Genomic DNA, 12043 nt, shown 5'->3' on the forward strand with positions numbered 1-12043 from the left:
AGTTTCCCCCACTGCTACTAGAATATCCACTGAGAGAATCCTAACTCTCTGAAGCCCAAAAACAAACTCCTTCATGCAGAAAGATTTTTTCCCAGAACAGACTTACTCTCATATATTTTTTTCCTTCTCAACTATAGATTTTTCTTAGATAACTGTGTCTGTGTAATAATCCATAATAACACTTACGCTGCGCTTACTGTGTGCCAGACACTATTCTGAGTACTTTATACATCTTCATTTATTTAATCTTAGCAACCACTCTATGAGGCAGGTATGATTACCTTTGTCTTACAGAGGCGGAAACTGAAACGGAGACGTTGAGTGACTTGCCCAAAGTCATACAAGTCATAAGCGGAAGACCCCAGATTTAATTAAGTCTGTACTCTTAATGACTTTACTTCCTTTTTAATGAAACCTACTCTCTGTTCACATTAACCACCAATCTCCAAGATCATATTCAGCAGCAATTGCTCTGCAAAACTATCTGATAAAACTGTGATGAAGAAACTCACCTTCAGTTTAGTCACATATGTTGACCATTGAGAATAGTATTTTAGAAACTAGTCTTTACATCAATAAATATGTTTATATTGTCATCGTCTATCATGCATGGAGCTTTCTCTTTTTATATTCTTGCCACCAATGTATTAGAGTCAACAAATGTCCCATACTCATTCTCTCTCCATCCCAGTTCATGGTAAGCCATAGCAACCAGAAGAGAGACTCATTCAGATAGCATGCCCACTTTCAGAAGCAGAAGTGGTTCCTTTTTGTATTGTCCTAATAATTCTCATAGCCTTACTTGAGATGAAACTGGCTTCTTGTCTTTGGAGCTCAAAACTCTTACTTAGATGGCTTGGCTTCCAAGCACCAAGAAGAAAAAAACCAGGTGAACATCCATTATTTGCCTTTTATAAGCCAGGTATTCTATGCAGTTTGAATGCATTACCTTCCATAATTCTCAAAACAACACTGTGAAATAGGCACTTTTATCATCTCCATTTAGAGATACAAATAATAAAGCTTAGCTTAAGTTAACTTGGCTTACAGAGTAGCAGAGCTGGAATTTGGGCTCAGGTTGACTCCAGAGATGGAGTTGTTTATCAGTACACTGACCACTCTCACAGTTAAGATGGGTTAGGATAGAATCGTCCTAATGAGTCACAAGACACTTAGTTTGCGAAGAACTGATTTCTTTTTTTCTTTCTTTCTTTCTTTCTTTCTTTCTTTCTTTCTTTCTTTCTTTCTTTCTTTCTTTCTTTCTTTTAAGGATTTTATTTTTTTTAAGTAATCTCTACATACAGTGTAGGGCTTGAGCTCACAATTCTGAGATCAAGAGTCGCATGTTCTACCAACTGAGCCAGCCAGGTTTCTCTTTTAAATGTGCTAGTTTATCAGATCATCTTCATAAATTTAACATTAAATCATACTCAATACAAGTAATCATATTAATGTGATCTGAGAGGAGATTCTGTCTGTGTCTCTTTAATAGGCTGGATAACTTGTAAGTTACCCTAGCTACTCAGAGGACTAGAGAGCTTCATAGATTACTTCTAGGCTACAAATTCTAATTTGATGAAGTCCAGGTTTAGGTTTTATGGTATCCCCTTGTGGTCATGGAATTTGATCTTTTTTTTTTTTTTAATTTTTTTTTTTAAGATTTTATTTATTCATTTGACAGAGAGACAGCCAGTGAGAGAGGGAACACAAGCAGGAGGAGTGGGAGAGAAAGAAGCAGGCTCCCAGCAGAAGAGCCTGACGTGGGGCTCGATCCCAGAACTCCAGGATCACGCCCTGAGCCGAAGGCAGATGCTTAATGACTGAGCCACCCAGGCGCCCCGTATCACTTGATCTTAACACTGTTTAGGAAAATATGTAATGTCACTTAATCTTTACAATAACTCTATGAGGTGGATATTACAGAAGAGAAAACTGAGGCTCAGATCATTAAAATTAAAGTAAATTGTTCAGTCCTCATAGGTACAAAGTAATAGAGCTAGGATCTGAACATAGATATCTTCTTCCAAAGCTTGGGTTATGACCCATTGTGCTTCTCTTTATTCAGTTCATTATCATAATGACTTATGGTACCCTGTTATTTTCCTGTTTACTCAGGAAGGTCCCTGGTAAAACTTGTCGTAACTAAGCAGTATGTCTCTTATCAAACATGCCCAGCTAAAGAATTCCATGGCTTCTGATGTAACTTGAGTGTGAGAGAGTATGGGGCCTTGCAGTGAGGTCTTCAACTACATCCTCACATTTCTCCCTGATGATGATAGGGTAGGTCAAAGCAGTATCCTTAGAAGGTTCAACTTTATGTTCTCTAGACTAGTACTAGTCAAAGTATGGTGCATGAATGGTTCCAGTCTGCTAACTCTCTGAGACAAAATATCATACAGAAATCAAAAGTGAGAGTATGGAAGCTTGATATCATTTGACATTACCACAACTTCTGTGTACACATTTAGTTGTTTTTCTTACAAAACATGGATTTTCAATGAATTGAAAAATTTTTTAAATAGTTCTTGACCACAGATAGTTTGAGAAGCATTGTTCGAAACTATAGCATTACCTGATTAGAAGAGTGCTTTTAATTCATCTCCCTATATTTTAAATTTTCTTTATTGCTTTTCAGCCCTTAGAAATTTGTGTTTTTGATTATTCCATTCTGATTTGATGGCTCAAAAAACTTAGTAGAACTAGGAATTCATAATTACTTTTCGAGTATGCTCCACAGTTTGCTTTCCACTCTGACCATGTGTGCAGATAAACCTATTATAATAGCACATAATCAGCAAAATCTAAGCTTTTATGTGAAAAGTGAACAATTTGACACCAAATATGAGATCATAGTTGTATAGATTTCTGTTGGACTATTCAAATTAAAGAATCATAATTTACATTTGGAATTTGAACTGAGAATCTTAGAAGTTTGATGTAGAGTCTCATAAAAATCATATGTTCATTCAATAAAAGGCTAAGCACCGGGGGACGCCCTGGTGGTTCAGTTGGTTAAGTGGCTGAGTCTTGATTTCAGCTTAGGTCATGATCTCAGGGGTCGTGAGATGGAACCCCGTGTTGGTGCTGGGCGTGGAGTCTGCTTAAGATTCCCTCTCTCACGCTCCCTCTGCTCCTCACTACCCCCCGCCAAAGCTGAGCACTGAGGATGGAGTGGTAAATAGAAGATATTTGTTAGCTTTCAAGAGCTAAGGTAAATTATACCCTCTGTTTCCTAAAGGAGCTCGCAGTATAAAGGGAAAGTAGATAAACATAATGGCAATTCAGTGTGGTAAATGCTGAGAAGCAGGCACAGGATGCTAGGAACACAGAAGGGGGAACCCAACACAGTCAAAGTGGATGGATCAGGAAAGGTTTTTCTGAGGCGATAATAATTGGACCGAGTGTTAAAGTTTTAAAGTCAAACAGAAAATGAAGGGAAGTGTATCTCAGGCAATAAACAATGTGTGCAAATGCTATTGCAGTAATTTCAGCTGCAGGCTATTAGGGTCAGAACTAAAGTCATCATGGGGCTGACATGGAGGAGACAGGTTCTTGAGATCCTAATAGAGGAAACAGGATGCATTTTACAAGATTTGGAGTTGTGTCCTCTCTTATTACATATTGCTTTACTCACTGTGTTGTGGCACCACTGGTCATTTAGTTCCTCAGATATACCAAACTCATTCCCGACTTGGGGTCTTTGCAGTCGTTCTTCCTGCTGCCTAGAATATACATCCCTTTCCTCCCAATGCCAAGTGGCTGGCTCCTCATCATTCTGGCCAGCTCATCTGTCAGTACTTCAGGGATTTTTTTCTGACCACTCTAACAGTAACAGCTCTGTCGCCCCCTCACAGTCAGCCTACCACTCCACATCATTTTATTCTCTTTGTAACACTTGTCCCAATGTGCTCGTTCATGTAGGCCAGACATGAGAGCCCTCTTTTAGTCTCAGGAATACAGGTGCTCAGAATAAATTTGAATGAATGGATAATGTTGCAGAACTGAGTTGAGCAAGTTCGTTATAAAAATGGCTTTTGGGTAGCCGTGCCTTCTTTAACTGAAGAGTGCTTCATATGAAACACAACTTGAGCCAAACCACTTACCAAGGCCAGCCTGGGGAGGTGAGTTAGAAGATCAAAGGAATTACTTAAAAGTATCCAGCCACTTAAAATTTCAATCAGATTGTGAAAGGTCTAGGGGCATCTGGGTGGCTCATTCGGTTAAGTATCCAACTCTTGATTTCAGCTCAGGTCATGATCTCAGGGTGATGAGATCTAGCCCCACGTCAGGCTCCATGCCCAGCATGGAACCTACTTAAGATTCTCTTTTCCTCTCCATCTGCCTGCCCCTGCATGCACACATGCATGGCACTTGCTCTCATGAATGAATGAATGAATGAATGAATGATTGACTAAATGGTTGAATTAAATGTCCAGACACCTTTCTAGTGCAGGTATCTTCACAAAAATGACAGTTTTGAGGAGTACCCAATATCATTAAAAGAAATCCTACTGAAATTCTACTTAAAGTTGTGGGATAAAAATTATATTACCTCCAGGCCTTATTATAACATCAAAAAAGCTAATCTTGTGTTTAAAAACAGTAAGATTCTCCACCTCCATAATTCATATGCTACCTAGAAATAATCTAGATTTCTAGAATTTTTTATATAATTCTAAATGCCAACAAAACAATTTATGTAATTTTCACTATCTAGTATTAAACATTTATTTTATTGTATTTATGACTGTTTTCTTATAAAATATTCATCTCATTAATATTTACTCTTCCAAGTTTGGTTCTTTATAAAGAAAAAAATATAACCTGTTGGGTGTTCATAAGTTAGGTGATTCCTGCGTGGAAAACTTAGATTTAAAAAAAAAAACAAAAACACATAAGATAAAAAGGAAAAAAAATATGGATTTAAATATATACATATATGTATGTATTAAATAAATGCATACATATATGTATGTATTAAATAAATGCATACATATATGTATGTATTAAATAAATGCATACATATATGCATTTATTGCTAGATTTGAGGAACTTTTAGTATGAAAAAGAATATTACCTTGGTACTTCTTTGAAACTGTTTCTTACTCATATTTTTTTTATTCTTATGTTTTTATCCTTACTTTTTTCATCATGTATTTTTTCTCTCCTGAGTTTGGAAAAGAAGTGTAGGCTACATACAAGGCACTGAATACACACTTAGTTGCCTTTTGAGGATAAACCGACCTAATTGCCATGGTGAATAATACCATATTAACAATTTATCTAATAAACTGGTGACTTACCTGGCAAACCTACCTGGTATTTCCATGGAAATTTTATTCTGTAATGTCAGCATCTCCCTGTTTCTGGTTCTTATATTAACAATGCTTTTTTTTTTTTTAAGTTGGCTATGTGTAAAAACATTTATCAGACTATTTTTGAGATATTATGTAAAAAATACATGGCCCAGGCCTCCCGTCTATAAAAAATGAAGTTGGATTCTTCATCCTTCCTTCTAGTATTCTATATTCAGTTGTATGCTGTATTTCAAAGTACACAAGAGAGGAAATGTATCCTATTTATTCATTATATTTGAGAAAAAAAGGAACGAAAATTAAATATGCTTTCCTAACTACAGACATAATAATAACATTATGCAAAGATATTAAAACAATGTATTGGTATAGTTCTGTTTGGGAATTTTAGCCTCAGTTACTGTCACTGAGGTGGAAAAATAAGGTTAACCAAATCAGTTCAATGGCGAAAAATCTAAATGATATTAACCTGGAGAGCGGTTAGTGTAACATACGTTTCTGTTCATTCATTCATTCATTCATTCACTTACTCATTCTATTAATTTACTAAGTTTTGGATACAGCAATGAACAAAATGAACAACTCTCCTTGCCCTCAAGGAGCTTACATTTTCATGAGAAAAACAATGAGCAAAATAAATAAGTTTTAATGATAAATGCTATGAAAAAATTGAACAGGGATACATGAGAGTGTAGTTTAAAGTAAAATACTGTATACACACACATATACATATGTTATTTTATATATTAAAATAGTAAAATGTTTAAGTATTAAAAAACAATTGAGTTATTTGACCTAATATTTATATTTCCTAATAAATTACACATTGTACTACTACTTTAAGTAAATTTTAGTGGAGTTTATTCTAGAGTTTATTTTAGATAAAAATGAGTATCATTTAGAAATTTTAATGTTTCTTTCCACATAGCAAAAGAAAGGAAACTTTAAGAAGTAGCATTTTTAAAAAAATAATAAGTAAATAAATAAGAAGCAATGTTTTTAACAATTACATATTAGGGGCGCCTGGGTGGCACAGCGGTTAAGCGTCTGCCTTCGGCTCAGGGCGTGATCCTGGCGTTGTGGGATCGAGCCACATCGGGCTCCTCTGCTATGAGCCTGCTTCTTCCTCTCCCACTCCCCCTGCTTTGTGTTCCCTCTCTCACTGGCTGTCTCTATCTCTGTCAAATAAATAAATAAAATCTTTAAAAAAAAACAAAAACAAAAACAAAAAAACAATTACATATTATTACATACTGCTTATACCAGATGTGAAGAGGAAGATGGATCTGTTGACCTTAGAGTCAGAAACTACCTAAAAAATCATAATGAAGATTAAGAAAATCATATATCAAACTTTTAAAATCACCTGTTTAATGTACCATGAACAACTTCCCCACCAACAAATGGGGAGAAACATAGCAGATCAAAAGCTAATTTCTTAGAATGCAACAAACTCTTACCAAACAATTAGAAAAGGATTACTAATCTAATGAAAACATGGACAAAAAACATGAATAATCAAGACAGAGATAAATACAAGCCAAAACATATGAAAAGATATTTTGTCTTTTGCATATTTAAGACATGCAGTTTTAAGAAGTGGGTCTAGGTAAATCATTAAGTAATGGCTAATAGGGAGACAGAGTTGTAGCGGTAATCAGAAGTGGCAAGCTGGCAGCTGGTAGATGTACATGGGAGCTGTGGTTGGAGAGCATACCAGCCAAAATTCCAAAAGCCCTACGGAAAATGATTTTGAGTGACTGTTTTCTCAAGGGTGATTTATAGCTAGTACATTCCTGATACATCAATGAGAAGTTAATTTATTACATAAAGTGGATGCCTCAGGCCATTAACATTCTCTTTTAGACCTTCTGTTGAGAAGACCTGGTTATTAGAATTGGAAATAAAGGCAGTACATTCAGGAGACCTGACCAGTAGAAATGCAGAGATAATTTTTTGACAATTGTATAAAGAGGATAAAAGAAAAAATTTTAGGGACCAAGGGTAAGTATGAGGGAGTCAAATGTGGTCAGTGTTCTTTCTTATTGTAGGTTAATTTTCATGAATTCACTTGGGTCTTACCTAATGCAATTTAAAAATCCACATATGAGTATTCAATTCATGCATTAAAGTGTTAGAATTTGTTATTTCACTAAATAAAAAAATTACAATACAGCAAGAAAATAGTCTCCACTATGCTATTTATAATCCTGCCTATGTATTTTATTTTCAGGGAACCTTTCATTATTTTATCAGGAGGTTTGTCCTATGATACTGTAGGAAGAAGACCCTGCTTAACAGTTATGCATGGGAAAAGTACTGCTGTGCTGGAAATGGACTATTCAATTGTCGATTTTCTAACGCTGTGTGAAACACCATACCCAAATGGTAATAAGCTTTGCATCTTTAAAACTCATTCTCTATAGAGATCTATTCAGAACAAAGACTTACAGGTTTTCTAAATAGTTTCCTTATCCTCGTATGCTATAATTTTTCTGGGGGAGAGATGCTGTCTTCATAACTTTGCAAGTTTTATCTCAGAAGTTAATTTTGGTTAATAAGCTTTATCATACAGCTTCATACAGTTGTGGAGGCTAATAAGGCAAATTCATTGAGCAAGATGGCAGGCTGAAAATTCAGGAAAGAGTTGTTGTCTTGAGGCAGAATTGCTTCTTTTTTAGAACCTGTCTTTGCTCTTCAGGCCTTCAGCTGATTGAATGAACCCCACCCACATTATATCTGATAATCTACTTTACTCAAAGTCTACTGATTTAAATGTTAATCCCCTCTAAAGAATACCTTCACAGCAACATCTGGATTGGTGTTTAACTGAACTACTGGACACCAAAGCAATGATGAGCTGACATAAAATTAACCATCACAACTAGCAGATATTCTTTCAAGAGGAATTTAAATCTGGATCTGTTTTACTTCATTTGAAGCTAATTGAAATGTAAAGCTGTAATGCATTTTATGGTTAAACAGATGCATATAAAATATCTAAGAGATTATAGTAGTATAGTAGTACTCAAGTTCCTGTGAGATCCGATAGTAAGAATTGTTCTTATGGGTGTTCGATTTAAATTTTGGGTTTGTTGTCTATGCCCTGCCTTGGATTTTGCAATACCATAGAAGTTACTGTGAACTTCTTGTCTTAGTCATTTTTACAAAACTGAAATAATTTTGTCTGAGTTACTATACAGATTTATCTCATTTAAAACAGAATAGTCTTAAATTACATGAAGTACAGATCAGAATGTTACATACTTGAGAGAATGGAACAAAATTTAAAAAAGAGCAAATTTTTATTACCTAATTTGCTGTCTTCTTGCATATTTAAAACTGTTGTTCATGCATCATTTGCCTGTTCCAGATTTTCAGGAACCATATGCTGTGGTGGTTCTTCTGGAAAAGGATTTAGTACTTATAGACCTTGCACAAAATGGGTAAGAAATAAAATTTGGTGAGAGATTATTTTAGCATGTGGCGAAAAAGACTTTTTAGCATGGAGTTGGCTATTTCTTTTATTTGAAAAACGCTGCATTTATATTCATAATCTTGACCTCTCTTTACAGTTCCAGACACACATTTCTAATTACCTGCCAGACTTTACCAGATCTAGTATGTTGCTCATATAGAATTTCCATTTTTTAAGTCAAAATTTGTTGAATTTCTGAAATTTCATATGATTCAACCTAATACTTGAGCACCCTGGGGGCACACAAAATAAGTCCAAAATTGATCCCATCACAGTTTTCCTCCAGATAAGCTCTGTGGTCTCCCCACCCCCATGCACTCTCTGTGGCACTATGCTAAATATCGTTGTTGGAGTAATTTTACGTGCAGCACCAAGCTTGTCACTGTCCTCTTTTAAGAGTCTTATACTCTACTGACAGAGCCAACTGGGCACCCTGTAAACCACTTTAAACCACTGTGGTCTCTACTGTTTGATTTGAAAGCACCTTCTCAGCCTGCTACTCTAACACAGTAGAAACTTAGGATACCTTTCCAACCTGATTTCTCACTATCTTCCTACATGCGCCTTACTCCCTAGAAAAACTGAACTGTGATCATATTTCAGTGCCTTTTCTTACATGGCTCCCAACAACTGCAAACTTCACTTGCTTCACTGCTATCAAAACGCCATATAATTTTCAAAGTCAGCCCTCATTTCCTCTTTAAACGTTTCCCCTTTCTCTTAAATATATATTAAATATATATATAAATATATATGTATATATGTATATACATACATACACACACACACACACACACACACATCTGATCTATGAATTGCCACCATAGCTCCTTTGTAACTTTTTGTGGTATTTGCCATATTCTGCTTTTTTTTTTTTTTTTTTTTTTTTTTTTAAGATTTTATTTATTTGACAGAGAGAAACAGCCAGTGAGAGAGGGAACACAGCAGGGGAGTGGGAGAGGAAGAAGCAGGCTCATAGCGGAAGAGCCTGATGTGGGACTCGATCCCGTAACGCCGGGATCACGCCCTGAGCCGAAGGCAGACGCTTAACGACTGCGCTACCCAGGCGCCCCCATATTCTGCTTTTTCTAACATAGATGATAGTATGTTTACTTATAATTTCTTTGAATGAAAAGACGTTGCATTATTTATTTGTATCTCCTGTGAGATAATCATTAAATATTTAATTGAGTTTACCCATTCAGTATTCAGTGTTTCTCAATTAGGGGCAGTTTTACCACCACCCCCCCCACCCCCCGCTTGACAATGTGCAGACATCTTTTATGGACGCTACTGGCATCTAGTGGCAGAGGATAGGGATGCTGCTGAACATCCCCAGTGCGCAGGAGAGTCCCTCATAATAAAGAATTACCCGACCTAAAATGTGAATAGTACCAGGATTGGGAAACCCTGAAGTATAAGTGAACAGTATTATTTACCTTATTTTAAGGCATTCCTAGATTTACATCAGCTCAGTATGTGCTACCTGTAATTATCAATTGGGTATTTTTTTTTCCTTTTTTAAAAATTATAAGACCATAGTGGATCAAAGGAATTAAAAATATTATTTCTAAATGACAGTCCTGGGGGCACCTGGGTGGCTCAGTCGGTTAAGCGTCTGCCTTCAGCTCAGGTCATGATCTTGAAGTCCTGGGATCAAGCCCTGCATTGGGCTCCCTGCTTAGTGGGGAATCTGCTTCTCCCTCTGCCCCTCCCCCCACTCATGCTCGCGCGTGCGCACTCTCTCTCTCTCTCAAATAGAATCTAAAAGATAAATTAGTAATAAAAAAGTAAATGACAGTCCCAGAAAACTTATTCTTTTTTTTTTTTTTTTAAAGATTCACTTACTTATTTTAGAGAGAGAGCAGGGACGGGGGTGTGCAGAGGGAGAGGGAGAGACAGCCCTAAGCCAAGCCGACTCCACGCTGAGGGCAGAGCCCAATACAGGGCTGGGTCTCACGACCCTGAGCTCAGGACCTGAGCCAGGAGTTGAATGCTTAACTGACTGTGCCACCTACGTGCCCCTAGAGAAACTTAATAGTTTTTTTTTTCCCCTCAGCTAGGTTTTCAAATAGTATGTGAGACTTTTATGTGTGGTCTGTACCAAAATTTAAGTTAAAGAGGGGCGCCTGGGTGGCACAGCGGTTAAGCGTCTGCCTTCGGCTCAGGGCGCGATCCTGGCGTTGTGGGATCGAGCCCCACATCAGGCTCTTCTGCTATGAGCCTGCTTCTTCCTCTCCCACTCCCCCTGCTTGTGTTCCCTCTCTCGCTGGCTGTCTCTATCTCTGTCAAATAAATAAATAAAATCTTTAAAAAAAAAATTTAAGTTAAAGAAAATACTGTGCGAATAACCTGTGACTAGGTATTTTATTTACCAAATGGACCAGTTAAATGTATGATAATAGTAGGATCATTGAGCCTAAGGATTATAAAGTGCATTTATAAAGAGAAAAAAAGCTACCTGCTGTTTTTTTAATTCATGTTTTTGTTTGAGGTTTGTTTTTTTTTTTTTTTTCCCTGTGTTTTTATGTGTGGTTGAGGAATGAGTAATGACAATTTGGTTCATTTTGAAATCCAGAAAGGACTTTTCCAAAATTATTCTTCTCTAATTTTTAAATTATTGTCAGTAGTAGACTGATAAATACATCTAATTTTTGCAGGTGAGCCACTCTGAACTTTTTAGACTTTTTAAGCCATGTTCTGGTTTTCCGATATTTTTAAGTAACCATTCTCAAGAAATTCAAACCAGAAAAGAAATATCATTGTATATTTAGTTAATTTTACTTTAAGATTTTTGAAAGCACTTTTTGCTTTATTTAATGAAATAATTTCGTATCTAGAAAACCTTTAAGGTAGAATTTTATTTAGATTATCACTGAAAAGAAAGCATCTCTAGATTTAATATTGTACTAGGTATCACATTGATGGAGAAAAGAGAACTGAAAATTCGTATTAGCTCTACTGACATAAAAATGAGGCATCTGTTGGTTGAGAACCTTATACCAGTTTAAGCTCTGCTTCTTTTTGCTAGCTGGCGTGCCTTTGGCACATTACTCTAAGTGTTTGTTCTTCAGTGAAATGTCCACATTTTAAGTTTCAGTGCAAGAAGTAAATAAGATAAATGTATACATAGAGCACTTGGTCCAGTGTGTGCCACATGGTACATAGTTCTAATTGCAACTTTTCTGTTTATTGTTCTGAGCAACTTGCATTATAAAAGATGCCATTTTTTTTTACATATTTGCATGAA

At 36.2% G+C, this 12043-nt stretch overlaps 1 protein-coding gene across 5 annotated transcripts in view; it reads left to right on the forward strand.

Moving 5' to 3' along the window:
* STXBP5 (syntaxin binding protein 5) overlaps positions 1-12043 on the forward strand; it is a 162272-nt gene that overhangs the window by 82845 nt on the left and 67384 nt on the right. For all 5 annotated transcript variants that reach the window (XM_002927613.4, XM_011235233.3, XM_002927614.4 and 2 more), the window contains exons 10-11: positions 7549-7703; positions 8689-8761. In XM_002927613.4, coding sequence (XP_002927659.1) covers positions 7549-7703; positions 8689-8761 — 228 coding nt within the window. The remainder of the gene's footprint in view (positions 1-7548; positions 7704-8688; positions 8762-12043) is intronic.

This window comes from Ailuropoda melanoleuca, chromosome 10 (assembly GCF_002007445.2).
Source record: "Ailuropoda melanoleuca isolate Jingjing chromosome 10, ASM200744v2, whole genome shotgun sequence".
Lineage (NCBI taxonomy): Eukaryota > Metazoa > Chordata > Mammalia > Carnivora > Ursidae > Ailuropoda > Ailuropoda melanoleuca.